We start from the raw sequence: 26,786 nt of genomic DNA on the forward strand, positions 1-26,786 counted from the left end.
AATATACTCAGAGATATACATTGAAAATCAAGGATCCAAGAAGAGATAAACTTATGTATGAAATGACACTACTTATAACTGTAACTTGTAGATTTTCCACATCAAAGGGAAGGCTGAAGAAAACGAAGGAAACGTGACAATGTATGGATATACGCTTGAGTATAGCAAGAGTTGGTAAACAAGACAAATTCATTCTACCTACCGTTGTGCAGTAGATAAATTACTTGACTAAATGGCTCGATCTCTAAAAGCAATTGTACACTAGGATAAAGATATGTTATTTAACTCACTTTAATATGTTTATAACATATTTCACACATATTAAACATGCATAGTCATGCCACTATGTAATTAATTTCTCTCCATCCTTTACTTTGAGATGCCTGATGAAGACAAGAAACGAAGGAGAAAGTTAGCATTTATACTAGGTTCGGTGGGTCTGATCAGCGCCGTCACAGCCATTGCAAGTGCCTCATCTTTGGCGACATACAACGATGGCACACCGACTGAGCCTGGTAGCCTCTTTCTGAAAAATATATTAACCCCCGCAGGTAAAGATGTCCGAAATATATTAGTATCCATTCTTTGCAGCAGGTATATTCACCATGAGAAATTTTAGCAATAAGGGAAAGGTTGGCATTCATGATATGATGACGTTATCGGGCAGGTTTGCAGATACTGTATTTCAAAGCTTAGAAAAAATTGCAAACTTTCTACCCTTGTGCCTTTTTCGTATAATACGTTTATTATTATATCACTACAGAATCAGATTCTTCTGCAATGAGAATTCTTAACTACTTGCTTTTTGCAAATTTGAACTATTGCTCTATTCCATCGTATTTCAGTTCCTGACAAGCGCGACATGCAAACATTCAACACGGACACTTCTGACCACAAGAAATTAAAAAAACATGTGCACAATTTGTTCAGCAACGATGAACGTTCAGTGATAAAGTATCGCATATATCGCTTTCTTTGCATATTACCGACTGTTTTATGCAGGGACACACAGGCATACATACATACATACATACATACATACATACATACATACATACATACATACATACTTAAAAACGATATACATACATGAAATACGGTGGTTTCAATCGGGTTCGAACTCACAACGTACGGTACCCAGTCACCTAGCGGAGAAGCTACAGACAAAACCGCTCGGCCAAATCTCATAATAGATTGGTTCAGTTGTCGAGCTAAGTTGATATATATTTTTATAATTACGTATTTCGTATAGAGCCTACCCATGTGACAAAAAGTTCACCGATTCCCTCTGAAAATACAACTGTCGGAGTTTCGAGTGAAGACGAGCCTATAATGACGACAATTAACGATATCATGGTCACCGAGGAGAGTACAGAACGTATAACAGCAACGAATCCAAATGCAGCGTTCACTGTTTCAAGGGTACCACCAACCATGACCCTTATGACCACAAATCAAATGAGTACAACCAAGATAACGACACCAGGTTATATTTTCTAAGAAATCATCTCAGCACAATTTTGTTTTCATAAAAATGTGACTTAAAGGTATACAGTCACCTGTAATCTAAATATGCCCATATACGGTCAAAGGGGCGTTCCTTGGTATTCAAAATGCCCATGTGAGGGCGCTGTTTTTAAAAAGCGGCCACCCGCTTAAAATCTGTGATTGGTTAGATTTTCTCTTTCCATGGTAACTGTGGCAAAATTGGAACGGGTGACAGTATACCTTTCAAGGAAACAGAATCGCCAGAAAATTATGTCTTCCTCAAGAAAACAAGACGGGTGTGATGTGACTTCTCTGTTTACACCAAAGTCCATATCAAAATTGATGGCGAATTTCTCGCGGATCTACCTACCAAGAATGTTTAGTGTTCGGTTTTTTTCCTTGATCAGGCCTGCTTAATGGCTTCAAATACGACACATTTAAAGACTCGGCGATATATTTCATATGATGCATGTTTGTTTTTTTTCTGCTGAAGCTCCGTATTCCTGTGATATTGACAATGGAGGATGTGAACAGATTTGTGTCCAAGAGAGTCATCATGAAAACACTTGTTCTTGTCACGATGATTATGAATTGAACGAAGACGGTAGAACTTGCAGGCTTATTTGCCAAATATTGGAAGGTGGGGCCAATAATGATTCCAATGAATGACGTTGATTGGCGTTTCATCACTTCTTAAATAACAATGTACCTTATTGTGTGACTGTTTCAACCTTCAAGCATTTACGCACATTCTCAATGAAACACTTGACCTCCTGTTAGTCACTTTTCATGTCTCAAATGAACAGAAGTTACAACTGAATTAAATGTTTGTTTTTTCTTCTGAGCAGGCAGGTTTGAAAGTGTGCATCAGAAGTGTTAGTCAATTGTAATGTCTTGCGGTCGGGCGTACACATAGATTAACGACTTGTAATCATGCATGATCGAACCGAACAGAGTTGCGCACGAGATGGAGTTTAAATGAAGACGTAATTGCTTTTCATGTTGGACGCTCAACATTTTGAATTCTGCCAAGGTTCCACATACATCATCGCGTTCTACTGACACAATTTTTCGTTGAAGTATATAATAGTCAATGTGCGGTTCATATGAGGTGGTGTCAAAGTAAATGGAACACTAATTTGTTGACAAACAGGCTGATATAACTTTGTACTGAGCTGATTTTAGCTTTTGTTCCTATGTACAATTAGAAGCATTGCTCATGGATATGTCATGTTTCTATAATTTGCACCGGTACTGTAAATCTTCATTCTAATAATTCGCCAAATTTCAACATTTCGCCACTTGGGCTTGAATTTCCACGATTTACCGGAGGTGTAATTCTTCAAAATTGGCGGCAAATTTACATTTTCAAGTCTCTTCTGTTTAAATTCAATGGCAGCGCCATTCCAGGCACCCGCATGTCTCGTGAATTCCTATGATTATGCATGAAATGTCTCACGCAAGGTTGGACTACATTGTCTTTCTATTGTCCAACCTTGCGTGAGACATTTCATGCATAATCATAGGAATTCACGAGACATGCGGGTGCCTGGAATGGCGTTGCCATTGAATTTAAACAAAAGAGACTTGAAAATGTAAATTTGCCGCCAATTTTGAAGAATTACACCTCCGGTAATCGTGGAAATTCAAGCCCAAGTGGCGAAATGTTGAAATTTGGCGAGAATGAAGATTTACAGTAACCGGTGCAAATTATAGAAACATGACAGATAAGTCACTCCAACTTGTTTAAATTGGTTATAGCGCCCACGAATATTTCTTGTCAGCCGTAAATTTCCACAAATTCATATAAAATGGTATCCTGACGCAGTGTGTATGGTGTTCAGCACTGTGAACAGTAATTTGCCTAATGTCAATCATAGTTCAAAATGTTTAGCAATTTACATGTAAATTCTGGGCAGAGTGTCAGAACTTCGTTAAATATTCGTTCATCTGTATGGAATTACATCTTGCAACTGGACTTCACTGCACACATTTATCAAAAAGCAATAACTTGACAAACACGCTTTTGTGTTCATCACAAGCATAGTTGGTCTAAATCGCCTCTCGCAATTCCATCGGCTAATTTGTGTGACATAAATATAACGTAGCTGAGCAGATAATTACCTTGAATAAAGGAAAACATATACAAATTTGCATAGAGCGTGTGCTTCATACCCGGGATATAGATGACACAAGTTTACCTAAAAGTTACTCCACTATCTCGTCCCACTTGTATGTTAACAGTTCAGCCACCGGCTGTCGTTGTGAACTGTAGGCGGTATGTGTTCTTCGAGCACCTTGCATCCTGGTCAACGGCAGTATCGAATTGCCAAGGTTCAGGTGGCGTTCTCTGGAGCATTATGGACGAGGTAACCGCTCAATGCGTCACTGCCTTGATCGACCGTGCAGGGACAAGTGATGTCTGGGTTGGACTAAAGTCGAATGGCACCGCACACTTTCCCACAAGTTATGTATGGCTAGCAAACGGGCAAAATCTACTGAATGACAGCTATCAGAACTGGGTATCCGATGAGCCTAACCCTGGCGATCAATACTGTATGCAACTGTGGCAAGTACATATATTTCGTAAAACATGAACATAACTAACCGTCATCATCATACTGTATTTGTATCCGATGTCGTATAAATCGATTTGGGTTTTCCCTGGTCTAAATGATATAGTTATTGTTAGGTTTGTAAATATGGCTGCTGCATCTACAACGCAAAAGTACATTATAATGGAAGCGATTTAAGGTTGTTTCCGGGGGTAATATATCAACTTGTCTCCCTGGGCCCTGTGCTCAATCATGGAATAGATTACACCTATTGCATGCATCTAAGTCTACAAAATACTTTACCTTACATGAAGGTAGATTACTCCACAGTTGTTACGGGCTTACCAGCCGTCAATAATGTTTGTCGAGCTGTATCAACTTGAACGACGAAGAAATCGACGTTTAAAACAAAAGTTTTCTTTCAGTTTGCACTGTACTGATATGATATTTCTGGTGGTGACAGCAACTGGAACAGCTGCCGTATGTTTATATTATCTTATACGTAATTGGCTTCACTTCAACCTTTCCTTATTGCTGTATCGATTTATTGTGAAAGTAATTGGGACGACGATGACTAAACTGTCAATTCGAAATAACTCCTGTAAACAATAATGGAAGTAAAAATAGATAGGGTTACGCGGTTTTTTTCCCCTATCGTCTTTTCGTACTAAATTTCAAGGCAAACATTGTTGAACGCTATGCCGAACAAACCATGGAAGACAGACATTGTGTTTCAGTAAAACGACAATTTATTCATTGGTTGTGTTACACTGGTCTAACAACTTAAATGACATTTTTCAGGGCCGATATGAGTTATCAATGGGACAATGATCATTGTGTCAAGACTAAAAAGTACTTGTGTGAATACCAAGGTATGATCGGCTTGTTTTAAAGGATTTTTTCAAATACACCTTTGGACGACCAAGACCTAATCGAGGTTTTTACTGTTGACATTACTATATTGTTCTTTTAACCATTTTCAGCGCCGCTCGTTTTTACCTTTTTGTGACATCAAGAAAAGTAACATGGATGTCTGATTGAGCTGTTCGTTGTGCAACATGGTGTTATACGGGTTCATGACCGGACAGCAAAATGGCGTCCCTCACTGACTCTCATGTTTTGAAACTTTTTAAGGCATACTTGTGCATTCACTATTAAAGGTATACTGTCACCTGTTCCAATTGTGCCACAGTTACCATGGACAGAGAAAATCTAACCAATCACAGATTTTAAGCGGGTGGCCGCTTTTTAAAAACAGCGCCATATGGGAGATATAAAGACTGGGCGATATATATCATATTATGCATGTTTGTTTTTTTCTGCTGAAGCTCCAGCTCAGTATTCCTGTGATATTGACAATGGAGGATGTGAACAGATTTGTGTCCGAGAGAGTCATCATGAAAACACTTGTTCTTGTCACGAAGATTATGAATTGAACGAAGACGGTAGAACTTGCAGGCTTATTTGCCAAATATTGGAAGGTGGGGCCAATAATGATTTGAATGAATGACTTTGATTGACGTTTTATCATTTCTTAAATAACAATGTATCATATTGTGTGACTGTTTCAACCTTCAAGCATTTACGCACCTTCTTTATGAAACAACAAAACATGACCCGCCCTTAATCGCTGTTCATGTCTCAAATGAATAGAGATCAAAAATTGACTCATTGTTTCTTGCTTCTGCGGTCAGGTTTTGAAAGTCTGAATCCGAAAGAAGTGTTTGTCAATTGTAGTTTCTTTCGGTCTGGCGTACACATAGATTAACGACTTGTAATCATGCATGATCGAACCGAACAGAGTGTGAGCACGAGATGGAGTTTGAATGAAGATGTCATTGTTTTTCATGTTGGACGCTCAACATCTTGAATTCAGTCAAGGTTCCACATTCATCATCACGTTCCACTGACACAAATTTTCGTTGAAGTACATGGAAAGGGTCATTTCTACAACAGTATCTTGTCTCTTTCATAGTAAATGTTCGCTTCATATGAAGTGGCGTCCAAGCAAATGTAATACCAATTTGTTGACAGAACGGGCTGATATTTAGCTTTTGTCCCTATGCACAATTAGGTGTATTGCTCATAGATTGTCCACACAGTTGATTTAAATTGGAAATAGCGCCCACGAAGATTTCTTGTCAGTCTTAAATTTCCACTTATTCATATAAAATGGTTACCTGATGATTCCCTCTATCAGCATGTATGATTTTCAGCACTGTGAACAGTAATTTGCCTAATGTCAATCATAGTTCAAAATGTTTAGCAATTTACATGTAACTTCTGGGCAGAGTGTCAGAACTTCGTTAAATATTCATCTGTATGGAATTACATCTTGCAACTGGACTTCACAGCACACATTTGTCAAAAAACGAAAACTTGACAAACACGCTTTTGTGTTCATCACAAGCATAGTTGATTTAAATCCGCTCTCGCAATTCCATTGGCTTATTTGTATCACATACATGTGCACGCAGATGAACCTTGAATATTTACCTTGAATAAAGGAAAACAATAATAATACAAATTAGCATAGAGCGTGTGCTGCATACCCAGGATATAGATGGCGCAAGTTCAACTAAGTCCCACTTGTATGTTTACAGGTCTGCCACCGGCTGTCGTCGTAAACTGTAGGCGGTATGTGTTCTTCGAGCACTTTGCATCCTGGTCAACGGCAGTATCGAACTGCCAAGGTTCAGGTGGCGTTCTCTGGAGCATTATGGACGAGGTAACCGCTCAATGCGTCACTGCCTTGATCGACCGTGCAGGAACAAGTGATGTCTGGCTTGGATTAAAGTCGACTGGCAGCGGACGCATCCCCGCAAGTTATGTATGGGTCGCAAACGGGCAAAATCTACAACCTGACAGCTATCAGAACTGGGCACCAAATCAACCGTCTGGCGGTGGGCTACAATGTTTGCAACTATGGTAAGTATTTCATACATCATGAACAAATCTAATGTTTTAAGAAATGAATTCGAAAATGCATCTTGTTTAATATATAATACTTCATCGACATCTTATATCGTATAAATCGATTGATTTTTTCTGTCTAAGTGATGTGGTTATTGTTCGGGTACTTTGTAAATAGCCTATGCCTGCTGCATATAGGCCTACGACACAAAGGTATAGGCTAAAGTATAATGCAAATGTTTCAAAGTTGTTTCAGGCGTAACACCTGTTAATAACTTTGTAAAGGTATATTTACTCGTCGGTCTCTCTTAGTCCTGAGTAGTTAATGAGACGGTAATGAACACTTGGGTAAGTTAGGGGGTCTTTTTAGAGGGGAAAGATATAGAACAGTTGGGTAAGTTAGGAGATCTTTTTTATGAAAGATATAGACCACTGTCATGCATGATCGACTGGTACAAACGTACGTCTCCTTGGTGATGGAAAGACCCCCTAGCCTAGTGAAAATAGATATAGACCCCTTTGGAAAGAATAGACCACTTTGGAAAGATGTGGACCACTTTTTGCATGGGCTTATAGATCACTTTTGAAAAGATATAGATCACTTTTAAAGAGTATAGACCACTTTTAAAAAGATATAGATCACTTTTTATCTTGGCTTAAATATCACTTTATAAAAGATAAAGACCACTTTTAAAAAAGATATAGATTACTGTCATGGCCGCCTGGTAGAAACGTACGTCTCCTAGGTGATGAAAAGACCCCCTAACCTAGTGAAAATAGATGGACTCGATCACTCTGTGCAGGAGCCTGCTGTGTATATACGAGTGTTTTTCGCGGAGCAGCACAACTTCGAGCCGAACAAGAAATGTAGCAATGTGGCACATAGGTTATTTGCTTCAGAAGTTGAAAAACTTGGGAAAGTAGCGCACTACCTGGTCCTCATTTGATGAAGATAAATCCTATGGCTGCTTTTACAGCAGGGTAGTGATGTACACCGTACGTACGGCAGTCACATTGGATACGAGCGAGTCTTCCCGACCTTGCTGCAAATAACAGGGAACAATTGACATTCTTTGCAGTCAGCATGGACGATAAGATGTCAAGAGATATGTGGTAAGTTCATTTACTATATATTTAATTAATTTCCATTTTCTTCGAACTAATACATGTATTTTTTGTTCTATTTTTTTTTATTCATTACCGTGTTCACAATAATGACATTGGCTCAGAAAGAAAGAGAGAAGGGGAAGAAAATGTATAACACTGAAAAGTTTTCAGATTCACTTCATTCACATTAGCTCAAAAGTAATTAAACTTTCTGACTGAAAATCTGTAACAATTCATTCATGTATTTTGCAACAACATGAACAATGCAACTGTCAGTACATGACAAAAAGTACTTAAAAAGAGAATCATTGTCAAAGCATTTTAGCTGGTTCTGAATGTTAAAAATTATTTCTAAGTAAATTGTTCGTACAGTTTGTGCTGGTTTACTTGGACATAATAAAATACAATGGATTTCATCACCAACACCAGAATGACAAAGGGTACAAAGTCTAAGATGTCTTGGAATGTTTTTAAAACGACCAATTTCTATCGCAAAAGTATGATCAGAAATTCTTGCCTTTGTCAAAGCAATTCTGTGAAATGGAGACTTAACAAGTGATAGATAATTTTCACATTTAAACATGTTTTTAATACTACAGTATACATTTAATTTGTTATTTTTTGACAAGGCATTTTTCCAGGCTTCCTTAAATTTAGACTTTAAAGACTTTTTCACAAGTTCGATAACTGTTGAAGGTTTACATTTCTCACAATTCAAAATGCTAGAATTGCACAGTAGAAGAACAGACTCAACAAAATGTAAGAAACACGAGAAACCTTTCTTGTGTAAGCTTTTTTCGAGTTCAAATGCAGTATACAGCATGAACGGTATCAGTTGGGTTACTTCTAGTGCTGCTTGCAAAATGATGTTATTCTATCGACTAACGTTATGGATATGTCAGTTCTCTTTAAAATTGATAGATTTGATCCATTGAACTTGAGAAATTACAAAATTAAACACTGTTTTCAACCCCTTCCTTCAACTCGTATTCGTCGCTAAGTGTAATGTGTTCACGGACAACATGCACTGTATCATGCCTCCAGTGGCCTGCGCTAGCGCCGCATATACTGGACGGTGCAGTACAGTACGGCATCGCTCCTTTAGTTTACATTTTAAAAGGCAAAATTTCACATTTCTCACACTACCTACTCCTTTATCGAATGTTACACAATGATAATATATCAATACAACTGTTGAAATCGTGAATCTATATGCCCCCCCCCCCGCTTCTTTGATAGACGAAGCCAGGTCGGGTCGATACTGCATATCAACATAGAACAAAAAATACATGTATTAGTTCGAAGAAAATGGAAATTAATTAAATATATAGTAAATGAACTTACCACATATCTCTTGACATCTTATCGTCCATGCTGACTGCAAAGAATGTCAATTGTTCCCTGTTATTTGCAGCAAAGTCGGGAAGACTCGCTCGTATCCAATGTGACTGCCGTACGTACGGTGTACACAACCTAGTCTGGCAGAGACCCTGCGATTCGCGTTCTTCCCTGTTGGAACACGCGCGCGCCCTTCATAGACGCGACGCGAATCCCAGGGTCTGGACGTTCTTGCAAGCGACCGGTCGGATTTCTGCCTGATCCGGGTACTTTATAGAACTCCACTTATCCGTAAAGGCCGAGTTACACGAGGCAACTCGTTGAGCAACGCGACGAGCAACACGACAGGCAACGCGAGTTGCCCGCCGTGTTGCTTCGTTTGTATGATATCGTCGCGTCGCCCGAGGTGGTCAGGCGACGTCGCCCGGAAAACCGACATGTCGGTTTTTCAGGCGACGCGTCGCCCGTCGCTTGGACGAGTTGCCCCGTGTACACACTGCGTCGCGTCGCCTGAAGAAACCTTTGACCTCTACTCATGCGCAGAACAGTGATCCTGTTTGCGCTCATCGATTGTAACTTGTTAGTACATATAAGGGATGGACCATTAGACCTTGGGAGGGGGGGTGGTCACAATGAAATTGTGAAAATTTTTTTTTTACTATTGTAAATTTCTGAATTTTTTTTTTCCAATTGAGATTAGCTGTGCAAATTTTTTTTTCAGAGTAAATTTTCAGATTTATAATTTTTTTAGTTCGTCGCTGTCTGAAGATAAAGAGGGCAAAGATGTGGTGCCAAGCACCACAAGCGGCCACGCAAGCGGTCACGGGGGGGGGGGAGGTCAGGAGAGGGGTGTCCCCCTGCTGCTGTTGGAGCTTTTGAAAACTAGAGATTAAAATGGTGTTATTTGGTGGCACTTGGGGAGTATTTTTGCGGGGGGAGGTCAGGAGGGGGGTGTGCCGTTGGAGCTTTTGAAGAATAGAGATTTAAATGGTGTTATTTGATGGCACTTGGGGAGTATTTTTGTGGGGGGTGGTCAGGAGGGGGTGTCCCCCTCCTGCCGTTGGAGCTTTTGAAAAATAGAGATTTAAATGGTGTTATTTGATGGCACTTGGGGAGTATTTTTGTGGGGGGTGGTCAGGAGGGGGTGTCCCCCTCCTGCCGTTGGAGCTTTTGAAAAATAGAGATAAAAATGGTGTTATTTGTGGCACTTTGGGAGCATTTTTTTCGGATTACACATCTTCCTCTGAAACATGGTCTTCTTGCTCCTCAGTAGCTTCCTATAGTTTTGAAAATTGACTATTTTGGTTTCCTGGCTTCCCTTTCTACTGCGTGGTGAAATGGCTACATGCACCCCACCAAACATCATGCATCTCATGATTCACAATTGATTTTGACAAGCTGAGAAGCTAAAATAAGCTAAATAATATAGTTAAATTTGCATATTTGTGTTTTTAGAGCAATTGTTGCCCTTTTTGATCAAAACATCTATTTCTCTGTAGCAGCATGTCCAAATTGATTGGATGTGTATAGATGTGTTGATATTTCAATATTTGTCTTTTTAGGGCAATTTATGCCATTCATGGTCAAAAAATCTGTATTCTCTGAAAGGGCTTGTCCAATTTCTTTGAAATTTGCTACACAAAAACGATTATTCATGCAGATTTATTCAGTATTTGCTATCGAGAAACTTTCAAAGTTCAACCCCTTTTGTGTGTTTTTGTGTTGGGATTTGTTGGATAGATGGCATTCTGCGTAGTGTATTGTTGAATGTTAAAACATGTGTTGCTGTTGTTTTTTGAGGCTGTTTTTTGAGAAAAAAGAATTGAAAATGCCTTTTTAAAAGCAAAATAATACATAATGACTTGATATGTTGTTTTATCATTATTGACGTGTTTCTACTTGTTCACCCATTCTTGCAGTCATCATTGCAATGAAATGCTGTGAAAAAAATGAAACTGATGTGGCCTGCATCTGTTTACCTTGATCTTAAAAGGCAAATACAACTTTCTGTCTTGACAACCATACCATAGTTTCAATGTTTTACCAGTATACCTGCTTGGTTTGTACGCAGGAAACAAGTAGAAAACAGGTTCTATAATTTCATAATTTTCAAGTGATCAGAATACAAAAGTCCTGAAAAGATAAGATAATCACAACTTCCAGTATAAGGGATACAGTCACTCTAAATGTATAAATTAAAATTAAAAATGTGCCGGGAGGATGTACTAAAAAATACAGAAAGTTGCTTTCTGTCGGTAAAATCTAAAAAAAATTCAAAATTTTAAAGACTTTTGCAGATTTTTTTTTTTTACGCCTTTGTCTTCTTATTTATTTTTTTTTATTTTGCAAACTAGTTTGAAGATTTTTTTTTCCTAACTTTCAGCTCTGAAATTTTTTTTTTCTGTTTTTGACCACCCCCCCTCCCAAGATCTAATGGTCCGTCCCTAAATTTACAAAACTCGAACAGGAAATAAACTATAAACTGTAAAAAACAATGAACCAATCAATATGTCAATAAATCAATAAATCTATAGACAAATCAAAAAATATCCACCCTCTCTATCAACTCTACTTCAATCTTCGGTAAACTGGTGAATAACCGCTTCAATATAAGATAAACTGCTGAACGATAATTTCTCCTGAGGAGCCATCAATATTCTCCGTTGTCCTTATATATGGACTGATATTTACACGTATCGAAAGCATCGATCAGGTCGGGACGACACAGAGAATACAATCAGCACAACGAAAGACAATGTCGAGCGTCGTCACCGTGACGTCATCGTAATATAAGTATTTTCCTCTTAGGCCTATATACATCAAAGAAAAATGTCAATATATTTTTCTTAAACCAAAGAATTAATCAATTAATCGAAATTATTTCATCCCTAATTTACCGACGAGCACATATAGACATGCCAGGCTCCAATAGATTGTACACTAAAACGGACAATTTGCGAGATGTTTTGCGAAACGACGAATGTATCAAGTGTTATTTTGCTTGCGCCTACACCAGGTCATTATACTTAAGAGAACAAAAATTGCCTTTTTTCAAGGCAGATAAGTGGAGGCGGTAGCAATGGCGGTAACCATAAACAAAATTGCGAAACGTTTTTCCAATTTCACAGAATTTCACACGGTTCAGATTTTTGGAAAAGTGTCTGTCCTTCAACTGAATGTAAGTAAATCTGAAGCACTATGGCTCGGTTTATGGAAAAATAGACGTGACACCTCGAGTGGTTTGAATTTGGAATCTTCATAAAAAATATCAGGGATTTACTTTGTTTATGACCGTTTCTAATATTTACTTTGTTTATGACCGTTTAAGACTTCTACTTAACTGGGAGAAAAAAAATCGAAAGGCTTAAGACCGTTTTGAAACTTTGGTCAAAGCGTAAGCTAAGTCTGTATGGTAAACTCACTATCATCCAACTAGTAGCTCTTCTAAAACTGTTTGTACGTATTGTTAATTCTTGGTGCTTTTAATGAACTTTTGAAGCCGATCAATCAAGCAATTTTCAAGTTTTTTTATGGAATAATGGACCTGACAGAATAAAAAGACTCACATTGCTTGGAACTTACGAACGTGGAAGGTTCAAGATGCCCGACATCTTTGCCCTCCATGATGCATTCTATGCTTCATGTATTCGTAGACTGTGCGATTCAACGATCGCTCACTGGTAAGCTGAAATTGCTAGAATAATGAACATATGACCTATTGTTCGACAATATTTTGTACCCGTTAACCTTAACCATGAGCTGATAATTTGCATTTTAATAACTTAATATATATGCAGTTTATTAATTCAAATTTTATTCGGAGCGTTTTTCAAAGTTCCCCAGAATAAAATATGCCATCATTCACACGATTGTCACTTCGGGTTACGTGTTATAAGAACTTTTGGCAAACCTAAAAATATCTAAGCTATTTTTTTTATTTATTTAAAAACTATGTCCTTATTTGGTGCATTAATGATGACTGATACGCATATTCCAGGACGGGCTAATAATCGATACTTCTGTCATTGAACGCATTTGACGACACCCGTCCCTAAACACTGCACCGTTGCATTGCACCATGATGTGTTACAAAGTATTCATCGTTTTTGTGTTGCAGAACAGCTAATACTCATGGTTTTTACATGTCTGAAATGCACCGAAAATGCCACAAAATGACACCATTTCAATAGCCAAATTTTCAAGTTTCTACAATGGAAGGCCGCGGTCGGCGTGACCACCCTCCTCATGACCACAAGCTAGCCTTTTTACAGTGTCGCGGAAAAGTTGATTTTGAAATTTCTCATTCTGATTTGAGCTTATTGCTGTTTCACTGTGCCGTCAAATTTTAATCTTTAGATAAAATTAAATCACATCATTGTCAATACAGAGAATTTGTGACGTAATTCCCCAGATAATTACTGATAAAATATCCAAATGTCTCGTATTGTGGCCTCAGATGTTTTATAAATTCCCTGGTAATGCCAAAACTATTAACCAAATTAGTGTACCCCCTGCAGGACAATCATGGACTCAAGTAAACTTTTCACTCCATAGTGTACTCGGCTTTTTGTTGTATCGTACATTATTTTGTACAAAGTTTTCTTTCCTCCATTATGGCTCGGGAGGGGGAATACCATTTTCCCGTTAATATCGAATTATTAATAATTCTTAGAAAATAATAATTATCACTTTTATATATGTTCTGGCATTAAAATCAAGACGGGAGGTTCATGACTTTAGAGGAAGGCCACAATTTCGTATGCAAGTTTGGAGGAGAGTCACCATTTTCAAGGCAACCAGTTAATATTTCAATCGCACCACCCTGCTTCTGTTAATTCTGTCCTTACCCTATGTTACCAATCAAGCATACCCGTGAAGCCATCTCGACATGACAATCATGTCTCTATAAGAATATTCGAAATAATTCTAGCTGTACAATTATTTAGTTGGCGTTTTTATATGTTTGATTATCACATCTAGTAAGATTTTTCGAAAATATCCTTCATTAATCCGATTCGTAGATTATTTAGTATGAGTTTCCTTTAATTCGACGAAATATTACTATTTTTGTGGTCGAGCCATATTGCCGTTTGTCACGATCTAGAGGACCGTTTTGATAATGGGCCGCCACGAAACACAGTCGCGTCCGCTCTTCAAGCATGCGCACCGTAATCTTTTGTAAGGAAACTGGCGACAAGTTGCCTAACGAGTTGCCTCGTGTAACTGTTCCAGTCGCGTCGCTTGATGCGTTGCCTACCGCGTTGCTCGTCGTGTTGCTCGGCGAGTTGCCTCGTGTAACTCGGCCTTTAATCAACAAAAAATGACAAGTACCATAGCCAAATAAAATTAAAAATGAAAAATAAAACATACTGCGTATATAAGTCTACCAGCTAATAGTAAAAATTTTCTCCGCCCAGTTAGATAGGTGTTTCTCTTGACGACACTACCCTTATGAATATTCATATACTTGCAAGAACCGACAGTCGCTGTGTCTGGCAGCGCGTGCTCACAGCTAGCACAACGTAGCCTTCGAATGGAGGCCCATCGTGGGCGCGCACAAAACAAGGCACAGCGACTGTGGAGAGTCTAATCACTACCCTGCTGTAAAAGCAGCCATAGGATTTATCTTCATCAAATGAGGACCAGCCAGGTAGTGCGCTACTTTCCCAAGTTTTTCAACTTCTGAAGCAAATAACCTATGTGCCACATTGCTACATTTCTTGTTCGGCTCGAAGTTGTACTGCTCCGCGAAAAACACTCGTATATACAGCAGGCTCCTGCATAGCTGTGATATCGCACATTTGTGGTGTATATCGAACGCGATCGGGTCATTGGGGTCATCGCCACAGTCCCGCTACGAGCCAACGCATGGGCTTCGTTGGAAGTTTACTATGACACCGACAGGTGTCGTAGATTTAGCTCGCAAAATAATGAACTATATCAGCTTTTGAATAAATAAACTTGTATCATCTTTATCATTGACTATCTGAGACTCATTCTGTACGCCTGCTAACTACCTTGACGATAAGAACACGTAATTTCGACCATTTCCTGTGAACCGTCGACGGTTTCTGCGATGTTGGCCCGATCGCGCGTACAACGCACTGCAAATTCGAGCAGGAACTATCGACGGCTCACCGAAAAACCGTCGAAAATACATGTTGTCACAGTCAGGTTCATTAGCAGGAGTAGAAGATGAGTCGTAGATAGTCAGTGATACAGTAGGTATAATTTGATTTATTCCAAGCTTTATCTATTTTATTATTTTGCGAGCTAAATCTAGGACACCGGTCGGTGTTGTAGTAAATTGCCAAAAAAGCCCATGCGTTGGCTCGCAGCGGGACTGTGGCGATGACCCCAATGACCCGAGCGCGTTCGATACATGCCACAAGTACCGCTGCGATATCACAGCTAGCTCCAATCTCCGGACAGAGATTGTAGCGGCGTGGAAAATTATAACCTAGCTAGGGAGTCTCAGCAGTAGCCACACTAATAGGCCAAACCGGAATTCGAATCGACCACGGTACAAACAAAGCCATGTGCGCAAACGCGCATAGACGTACGTGTATTTCCATACGCGTTAGAACACATGTGGGTTTGTTTGTACCGGCATCACGTGATTATTTGGGCGTACTGAGTCTGTAGAATGCATCGCGTCCTTTTTATTCCGGAGTAGAACCATTGGTGGGGGCGCGCGGTCAACGGCTCGGAGACCCTCTAGTTTGGTTCGAATGATCCACGCCGCGCTGCTGCCCCACTGCGCTTCAATCTCTGTGAGGAGATTGAGCTAGCTCCTGCACAGAGTGATCGAGTCCATCTATTTTCACTAGGTTAGGGGGTCTTTTCATCACCTAGGAGACGTACTTTTCTACCAGGCGGCCATGATAGTGATCTATATCTTTTTTAAAAGTGATCTTTATCTTTTTAAAAGTGATATTCAAGCCCAGATAAAAAGTGATCTATATCTTTTTAAAAGTAGTCTATATCTTTTTAAAAGTGATCTATATCTTTTTAAAAGTGATCTATAAGCCCAGGCAAAAAGTGGTCCATATCTTTCCAAAGTGGTCTATATCTTTCCAAAGGGGTCTATATCTATTTTCACTAGGCTAGGGGGTGTTTCCATCACCAAGGAGACGTACGTTTGTACCAGTCGATCATGCATGACAGTGGTCTATATCTTTCATAAAAAAGACCCCCTAACTTACCCAAGTGTTCTAAATTTTCCCCCTAAAAAGACCCCCTAACTTACCCAAGTGTTCTATACCGTCTCATTAACTACTACTGTCCTGCATTCCATTTTGTACAAAGGATAAGACTTGTTGCGACATCTAAATATACAGAACACCTTACCTTACATGGAGATAGCTTACTCTTTCACAGTGTTGCTTCGGACATAACACCTGTTAATAATGTGTGAATTACGAAGAAATCAATATTATGAGCAAAAGTTGCTTTTCAATTGTTCACTGTACAAGTATATCTGGCGTTTTCAGCAACGGAAATACGTACCGTGTGTTTACATATTTGTCTTCTATATAATTTGCTTCAGTTCAACCGTCCTTACTTGCATTTTCCACTTACACACGTGAAAGTAATTCGGTCAACAGTGACTAAACTATTTATTCGAACTCCTCTGAACAATACTTCAAGTCAAAATAGATAGGGCTACGCGTTTTTTCCTTTTGTCATCTTTTATACGAAATTTAAAACAAACTTTATGAATGCTTTGTCTAACAAACCCTGGAGGGCATTTACTTTGCTTCATCTATTGGTTCTGTTATATTTGTTTAAGAACTGAAATGACATTTTGCAGGGCCAGTAGGAGTTATCAATGGGACAATGATGATTGTTACAAGACTCAAAAGTATGTGTGTGAATATCAAGGTATGATTGGCTTCTTTTCAGGGATTTTTTCAAATACACCTTGAACGATCAAGACCCGGTTAAGTTCTTTACTGTTGACCTTACTCTATTGTTCTCGATACCATTTTCTAAATGTTGAATATTTGTGAAGTTGATCGGTGTACAGAATGACGACCGTACATATCTGCAAATGTGACAATTTTACGGAATACAAATAGATGATTTCGTTCTTGACCGTCAGACAAAAATGTTTCACTGAATGTTTAATATTGTCTATCTGCAAGAAGAGTCGAGGTTGTGCATAGTTGATTAGTACTCCAAAAGTCAAACAACACAACTCACTTTTCATATCATATCAAAATTAATTCATGAAAAAAGATAAAAAAGAGCGACTTTGTCCCTATAAATTGAATACTTATAAACTCATGTTGCTATGATTAACCTCCGGGTGTCTGGCTCCCAGAAAATTAACATCCTTTGAACAATTTGGTCAAAAGTGAGTATGATAATTCCAATATTCCTAGTCCGAATTTTTTCACATTACCTATAGATAACCAATTTAATTTCGAATCTTAAGAGCAGATCGGTAACCACGTTTACATGACGGAGGTCTGGTCCGATATTACCGCCAACGAATATCGTGGAATTTAATTAGCATTATATTGTGCTTGAAGGTGGCCATTTTGCATAGAATTAGCATAAAAAAATAGTCGCACTCAAAAAATCGGCACAAGCCCTTGATTCAATTTGGATGAAAAAATCATACAACAGACTTAACGTCACGTGATATAACAATGACGTCATAAAGAACTTACAGGATAATAACAATAAATTTATTTCAGCATCTCTTCGGATAGTATGGACTCACAATAGATCATTAGCATAAGAAAATGTCTGATTAATTTGTTCATTTGGCGAAGGACATGATATTATATTGGCTTGTAAGTGACATCTATATAACGTATTCCTTTGATATGTGAAAAAAGTAAAGAGAATCGAAAAATAACGAAGATCCATTCAGCCGCCGCCAACTCGCATTTTCTGTTTTGTTTCTTTTACAGACTGCTAAAAAGGTCCAGGGATGATTGCAATGAGATCGATGCTGATCGTGAGAGCTTGTGATCAATTTAATAAAAAGTGACGCAGAGACAAAAGGGTGTTAAGGTTTGCTGACATTCTACCTATTATATTCGCAGGTAGAACAATCAAGCAATAATTTCGCCTCGGATGGGTTTAAACGATATTTGGCACAATGCGCTACATACATCACACGTGACTCCACGTTTTATAAAATCATGCTATCGATCATTGATCTCATCTCTTCGTCGTTAATATCCAGTAAAATAGTGCATCATAACTTTTGTAATTTTAAACATCTATACAGATAGGACATTGCTTATGAGAGCTCAGAAAATCGTGCTCTCTTAAAAGAATTTGCATACTGTCGTATTGTTACGACATCTGTACTCCGTATCTTAAGCCGAGTTGGATAAGTTATCTTAGCAGGCCTCAGAACTTTTAAATCTGAATACAGGCATTATAGCATGTATGGTGAATTTTATAGAACATCCTTGCTTATTCTTGTTTTTGTGGAGCCTTTCGTGGAGCACTTCAATTCACTTGATTGTTCTCTTGCCTATGTAAGCTTGGTGTGAATGATTGTCTATTCAATATCTTTAAAAAATCACAAAACTTGTGACAATGATTGAATAATTTTGCCAGCCACACAAACGTATTTAGGAGTTGTAATATTTTGTTTATCAGGAAAAAACTTTTAGTATAAAGGTACATTATTGAGTGCAGAGATTGTTTGAGTCAATAATGGGCGAGGAGGGAGGACATTATTGCTTCCATTTCATAGTTTTAGCGATGCCAGGGAATAATAGAGATGTAGAAAACATCTGGGGCCACAATATTGGATAATCGGATATATTATCAGTAAGGGTTCCAGAGGCGCATCCTACCTTATGTCGCTACTGACCAAATTTCAAACAGGTTTGTATGAAATAGGAGACACAAGAGAAACTGTAGCAAATTTCATTTTTTAAACATTCACCGACTTGAACCAAGTCTATGGTTTCCATTCACCACCCCTATTTCTATCATACCCTTGATACAACTGCATATTCTTACCAGAAGATTGCTAGAATTACACCTAAATCATTTTCTTGTTCTTTGGTCGGATAGTTTCTGAGCGATCAACCCGGCACAGCGTGTAGCTTGGTGTTGTGTTTAAGGTAGAATGCGCCTCGGCAGATATTCGGAATCTCAAACTTTTCCAATTCTTTTCTGACATATCACTTGTGGGGATCATTTTAAAGCTCTTGGTGTAAGAAAAAGTTTCACCGTCTTATTATTTTTGAATATCGAAATTTGCTTTTTGTCCATAGAGTTAACACAGTGATGGCGGCCATTTTGAATTTTAAATATCGGAAAATCTTAATCTTAATGTTCACGAAACTGAAAACAATAGTATTTTACAATCATGGCAGAGAATTAGAAACATAAGAAAAAAATCCAACATTTCATCATTGACAACCAACAAGTAGAACAACTTCCGTTATTTACCTATCTTGTCTCTAAAACCGATGAGAAACATAACTGTAAGGAGAATATGATCTAAAGGTTCTTTATACTCAGCAAATAAAGCATAAATGTCGGTATACGCATGCATTCGTGGTTCTATACATCTACACTGCATTGAGGGTCTTTTTCAATATGATACTGTTTCCTTGTTCGGATATCTTTTTGTCAGATATAAAATGAGATTGATGAAAATTCTAATTGCAGCGAGTTAACTTGTAGGAACTAATCTGTAAAAATCTTAGGGGATTATTAACCAGGCCAGTCGCAGAAAAGGCTTATCGATTAAGGATGACACGTCACATCCACTAAATGCTGTTTTCCAGTATTAGCTATCCTTCAGACCGTCTTTTACTTGTTTTAAAGATATATTTTATCCCATCAGCTACAGCTAATTATGAATATATTGCAGAGAATGTTTTTAGGAAATAACGACTGCCACCTGTCGGTGAACTTTGTACTCTATGCGCTGTTTCGTGTATTGTGTGTGTTTTTTGTGTATTGTGTACATTATTGTAATCTTATCCCATTTTAGTGCTGTTCGTTTTAGTGGGAGCCGCATGTGAAAGATAACTTTTGTCTATCCATACTTGTATGGACAACTTATTATTGTTATTATATCGATGTTATTATTATTGACTTACCATGGTTGCCTTTGAACGCAGCCTTATAGAGATCAGAGGGCATTTTGGGAACAGGGGATTGGGTTTCTATAGTGGTCAAAAACGACTGACAGGTGCAAATTTTCCAGGCTTTGGAGGTACCAATGCCAGTGGATGCACATACAAAATCAATGGTCTTGCCGAAATTTTAGGACCAGTTGCTTGAAGCTGCTAATTTCATGCCATCTTCTCCGTGGCGACTCTCCACTGATGTGTACGGGTCAACAGTTTGTCACTAGCAACAGCGACCTCGAGCACTGTTGACCATCGAACTTTTTTCCAGCTGACCAGCCATCAGATCCAACATTGACGCTGTCGGCTTCAAGCAATTAGTAGCGTCGTCTTCGAGCGAGCGACAGAAAATAGTACTCGCTATTACACTGCCTACGTATAATTGGCATTCTCTTGTATGCTACTGCTTTGTGTATACGAGTATTAATATGGAGTTAATTACCTCCACGGCATTAAGAATGATAAATGAAGAGTCAAAATTTTTCGCTACCAGGCTTCCGTTACCTGTTGCTTCGCGAAAACTCATTTGCATAAAAATCAAACCTGATTTTGAGCTGTAGATGAGTAAAAATGTAAACTGATATGAAAAAGAAGGAAATAAGCGAACAGTCGAGAGGAGAACAGAAACAGTTAACCCACGGTCCGGACCCTGGGGAGGGAACGAAGTGCCGCGAAATTTTTGTCTGCATGGAGGTAGATAATTGGTTAATCAGTTCAGTACACAAAGCAGCGAATCATAATGATGCACTCAGAAAATACACACTGACCAACGCAAACGACCAAGATATGTGTGGAGTGGTTTTCCCCTTATTTCCCCGGGCTGTTGTAGAATTTTCAAGTCGTCAAGCGATTCGATTGGCTTTATCATGTGACCCGGTCTTTAAAGTCATGACTTTAAAATATGATGTTTGCCTTCTCTGATTGCAACAAACTTTAGAACATGAACATTTCCGCATATCCAAATATCGAAAGAGCGTACGAATAGTATAATAATCGTGTACTGGACAGAAGATGGAGGTTTTAGGGGAGAGGACAGTGGTGATGCCGCTGCTGATAGTTTTCAGTGTACTCTGCAGGGGAGAGAGAGAGAGAGAGAGAAAGAGAGAGAGAGAGAGAGAGAGAGAGAGAGAGGTGTAGAGGTTTAAGTAGGTGAATTTTCAAAAAGTAGAATCATTTGCAATAGTTGCTGTCGCGTCTTTCCTACTCCATACAAACGTATTTGAAATTCGGCTACACAGGTCAGGTTTTCACAGCGGTCGAACGCGTAACCTTTGAGTCTGCGCAGTAGTTAGTTTCCTCCGGACAGATTCCCGGATGAAACTCTCCTGTATGGGTACACCCAACTCACGCGTTTCATAAGAAAACAAAACACAAATCATCACGTTCACCCCACTCAAACATTCACAAATCACAGACTTAAACTACGCCAGAGAGAGAGAGAGAGAGAGAGAGAGAGAGAGAGAGAGAGAGAGAGAGAGTTATGTGACGTGTGAATTGTGAAATGAAAATCCGCAAGAGAAATATGAATCGTTGAGTGATTCTATGTTATGGATCCCGTTCGTCCCTCGTCATCACACCGCCGTTAGTTTGTTTTTATTACGTCATCATTGGCGAATACGACCCTTGCGACCAACTCGAAAAGCCGTCTTCTCATTTGTCGGGCGAGTTGTACTACCATCCACATTGTTTTGTGTGACGGATTAAAATTTGCCAATGTAAATGGCCTCAACCAATTAGCTTTGACCTCGAAGAAAATACCAGTATGTAAAGATGAAGATTACTTAATCTGTTAGATAAAAAGTTTGTGCATACGGTTAGCAGCCTTCACTTTGCTAGCGTACCCTTGACAAACTTAAAACGAAAATGAGACATCTTGCGGTGTTCCTGGCTATTGCAACAGCAGTTTGTTGCCTTCACAGTGCGCTTGGAAGTCAGGTAAGATGTTGTTGTCCTTTTTATTAGGAGTGGAGTCTTGCAAGGACTTGGCCATGACCCAGAAGGTAGACGTAAAAGACATATACACTGGTTTGGGCACAGATGATCCTGGTCTGCGCTTAACAATTGAAAATTCGCAATATTTACGAACTCACGATAACATCGTAGCAATAAGTGGTGTGTCAAATATGCAATATTAGTATGAGAAGAATACTTATCCTTTGAAGAGTTAAGATGGTACTTTTCATGAAGAGAGCATTTGGCGAGAGTCTAACATTTCATCTTCAAATTTGCAACTTAGGTCATGGCAACGCGAGTCACGCAACCGGACGAAAATTCCGACATAAAGACTATGGAGCTCACAGCATATTCGTCATATAATACTCATAATTTGTTGAATTGATATAACGGACGATTGTGCGAAGTGTGATGGTGATGTTGTGGGAAACATCATTGTGAACCGACTTTGATCTTGACTTTGATAGAGGAAACAATCTTAAAACAGTTCAGGGAGGATTCATTCGGGTTAGATTTGCGTGTGCCAGTGAGTGCTTCATTAACTCTACAGCGTTTGGAGGGGTCGAGGTAAAAAAATTGTATTTAAAACTTAGCTGGGTTATGGAACATTTTATGTGTGTGTGTGGGGGGGGGGGGGGGTGTTAATTAGCCGAACGGATTTGATTGTGATATCTTCGCTCGGTGACTTGATGCCGCACGCTGCCGGTGCGAATCCAATGGAGATTTTACAGAATTTTGCAGCAACATAGATATTTTAGCTTTAGTCTCCATGCTTTCGGTTTTGCATGTCTGAAAAGATCACAAATTTTGCAATTTCGTCGGCAACGCATTTTTTTAATCAAAAGTACACTAGCGTGTATGCAAGCAAAGAAAATTGCGACGGTAGCTTCTGGCAAGACATGAAGTGACTATTCTCCTATGCATGGATGTAAAAATAGACATCCATGTCCTATGTAACAAAAGCGCTGATCGCAAATGACGTCATTTTCTCATTAACATGCAAAATTAAATAATTTGTCAGCATTTTCAGCGATGGTGACGAAATAAAACCGCTAGTATTACAATGCATACAAAAAATCACACCATTTATGGCTTAGACTACAAGCTGCAACAACAGCCGCGCATGCAACAACAAAATTTGTTAAGTAGGAGTGTCCAATGTAGACTGAAAGATCCGTCGTTCGAGGGCGCTCTGTACGCTCCGGAGAGGAGCATAGTGAGTGACGATATTTCAGTCTATGTCCAATGTCGCCCGCGTGCAGCTGAATACCGTGCAGCATAGTGTTTTGAAGGGTCTATGCATACAGCCACATTTAATAACCAACCTGAAATCGCGATCAGCGCTATTAGCCCACCTACGCCGCTGTCCTCCTTTACTGTACTTGCAAAGTGTTGATGTGCTCAGCGCGACTATGACTGATGTCTAAACCACTAAACAAAAAATTCTAACTTTTAGTTTTTCAAAGTAAACACTTAAGGCTATTGCGCAATTCCAGTAACTTCTAAGTTTACCAGGTTGTTGTAGACATCACGAGGTCCGTGAATAGCATGTTTGAATGCCACCATACCAGATTATTTTTCCAATGATCGACTTGAATAGGTCAATTCTAGACATCTTCAAAGCAGATCTTAAAGATAATAGAGAATTGATCTCAGAGATTATGATTTGCCCCACCCCGGGGAAATCTCATTATATAGAAATATGCAAATTATAATCATCGTTTTAATTGATATGAGTGAGTTATAGGGGCAGACCCAATTTCCAAGCTATCAGACAAGCTCAAAACACGATTTTTTTCAGAGCGGCATGATGAAAAAGATAATTTTATTTAGAGGCTTCTATGGTCTTGCTGACAGCAACAACTTGAACTTGAGATGGCCTCTGTAATTCTAAATTCTTATTCAGATTATCTTGCATGAAAATAAAAATGGCATTTTCATTCTCATTCCTACATCAAGACGCATTCTCAGAACAGTAAGTGAGCTAAAACATTGCATGCTACGATTTGTCTATTATGGCCGTGTTGTTTTTCTGTTGTCGCAATCTCGCAGCGTTATCGCCTTCACCCTCGCCAGTTTGTGATATTACGCAATACAAAGGTTAAATTTGACTTGCCTATCGGTCATTTTGCCCAGGGTTAGGCGATTAAACTGATATTGATCGGAGATAAGACCTACCGATCAACAGTAAAGCTACGCTCTATAAATACACGTTTTCTTATTCTATTGGTGGTGATATAAAATATCTAAAGGCCCGATGACCATCATCTCTGCCATGGGATGTAAGCCTACCACAAAGTTGATTTTGAAGATGCCAAAGGACAGGTGCACGGGGATGCCGGTTGACGCTTAACACAACTGATTGCAAAATATCCCAAATTATGCAACATGTGACGTAATATGACGGCAAACGATTTAATGAGATTGGAACACGGTCCCTCTCTCACTGTGATTAAAACAACGTCGGAAAAGGCGCCCATTTTGTTAAGGTAGTTTCAACAATTCTCAATAGGGGCTCTAAAATTGTTGAATCGAAAGGACCACAGTGCCTACAGAGAAAAATCAAATTTTCGATTTTCAAAAAAACTTCAAAAATTTCACGGTCTTAGTTTTTGATTTTCAAAAACTAAGATGGTGAAGCTTTTCCCCACTCAAAGAGATTTAAAATGAGCCTTAAATACAAATAACCCCTTGGCGTCCGTGACAACAACATCTCGCTTCTCCATCGAGTACGACAATTGTGTTAAACTTCCAGTTGTAGGCCTTCAATCATAAAAGCCGACTCATTAGAAAAGTAATTCCTCAGTTCAGGGGGAAGGTAAACCCCAACACGTTTTGTGTCCGTCAAAATCGCAATTATAATTCTGCCTTTAAAAAAATTAGACCATGAAACCAAAACAAATACGATGGAATCACTTTAAAGCCACGACCCCGAGTAATGACGTCACGGTGTTGGTTGCCCAATTATGAAACGCCTAGTAATACATGCATTCGTACCATGAAAAATCTTGTTAGATCGACACTTTCTGGACAATCTTTCCGCGGTTCGCACTTGTTACGTAGTACTATGAAGAAAGTCACATTTATTTCGTTGTAAAACAACATTTTTAGGACGTTAGAGTACCAACATATAGCTGCCAATGATGTCGAAGACTGATGTAGACAGGCATAACTTGATTCAGCCCGAAAGAAAAGCAGAACGGTAGAGAGAAACTCGACAGAAGGGAAAGAATGACATGACAGACACAGGACACGTATTCGTCCGTGCAGGTGTAACCGTATGGATTCAACTAAATGTGTATGTTTTTACGGCTCCGACGCAGTATTAGCTTCGCGTTGATCGAGAAAAAATTGGACACAAATTACGACAACCTAAAAAACAAACAAACACATTTTAAACTCTGATAGCAGAAAATAGACTTTTGAAGTTGAAAAAGTCTTAAGGTGTATTTCGTACGTGTATATATATATATATATATATATATATATATATATATATATATATATATATATATATATATATATATATATTGCAGAATATCCGTGTTGAATACAAGTTTCCATTTTCAATATATAACAAACAACATCGTTTTCCTGAAACCAATTTCACATTAAGGGGTTTCGTTTTTAAGGGGAGGGGTGACACTATATTAATGAATTACGTTTCTAGCGTATCATCTTTATGATCAGCGACCTCTAAGTGTTCACACGTCAATTCTTTCAGTTTATGTGTTCTTGGTGGTTTTTGTCTTTGTTATTTAGTCAATTAAATTGATGATGGCCAACGGGAACTTTCAAAAGCAGATAGGGCCACCATGTCAAATGCATCTTCTTTGTCATCGAAGATAGAGTTTACGTCCTATTTTTGTCTCCTCAAGTACAGATAGTACTGGTCGAGATGTTAGCGGGAGACGGGGGGAGGGGAGACCAGGGGATATCACTTCCGTAGACACATTACTTCCGACAAACTCTTGCGTCCAATTTCTGCATATTCTATTGTGTTTTTTGGGGGGCGGGGGTTGGCTCAGATTGCGTTACCGGGAAGTATGTCTACGGAACTTTGATCGATTCCATCATAGAAAAGAGGACTGGCAACCACAGTCTTTTCTCTGATGTAATATTGATTATAATCTGAAAATTCAATTAAAGTCTCACACCCTGGACGCGCCGAGATTAGAGGGAGTGATGTTATAGAGAGCACTGATGTGCAAAACAAACAGCCTTGTAAACTACGCATGCGCGCGGATCGACTCTGCCTCAGCGTAAAAAAAAAAAAAAAAAAAAAAAAAAAAAAATAAACAGCTATATTGCT

General features: G+C 38.8%; 1 protein-coding gene across 1 annotated transcript in view; it reads left to right on the top strand.

Annotated features, from left to right (window-relative positions):
- The first annotated feature begins 3,437 nt into the window (after positions 1-3,437).
- The window catches only part of LOC139138023 (sortilin-related receptor-like), a 32,118-nt gene continuing 8,769 nt past the window's right edge, over positions 3,438-26,786 (top strand). Inside the window, exons 1-5 of the mRNA XM_070706243.1 lie at positions 3,438-4,057; positions 4,845-4,915; positions 5,372-5,524; positions 6,647-6,971; positions 17,215-17,285. Of these exons, the coding sequence (XP_070562344.1) occupies positions 3,675-4,057; positions 4,845-4,915; positions 5,372-5,524; positions 6,647-6,971; positions 17,215-17,285 (1,003 nt within the window). The 5' untranslated portion in view covers positions 3,438-3,674. The remainder of the gene's footprint in view (positions 4,058-4,844; positions 4,916-5,371; positions 5,525-6,646; positions 6,972-17,214; positions 17,286-26,786) is intronic.

This window comes from Ptychodera flava, chromosome 8, assembly GCF_041260155.1.
Source record: "Ptychodera flava strain L36383 chromosome 8, AS_Pfla_20210202, whole genome shotgun sequence".
Classification (NCBI taxonomy): Eukaryota; Metazoa; Hemichordata; class Enteropneusta; family Ptychoderidae; genus Ptychodera; species Ptychodera flava.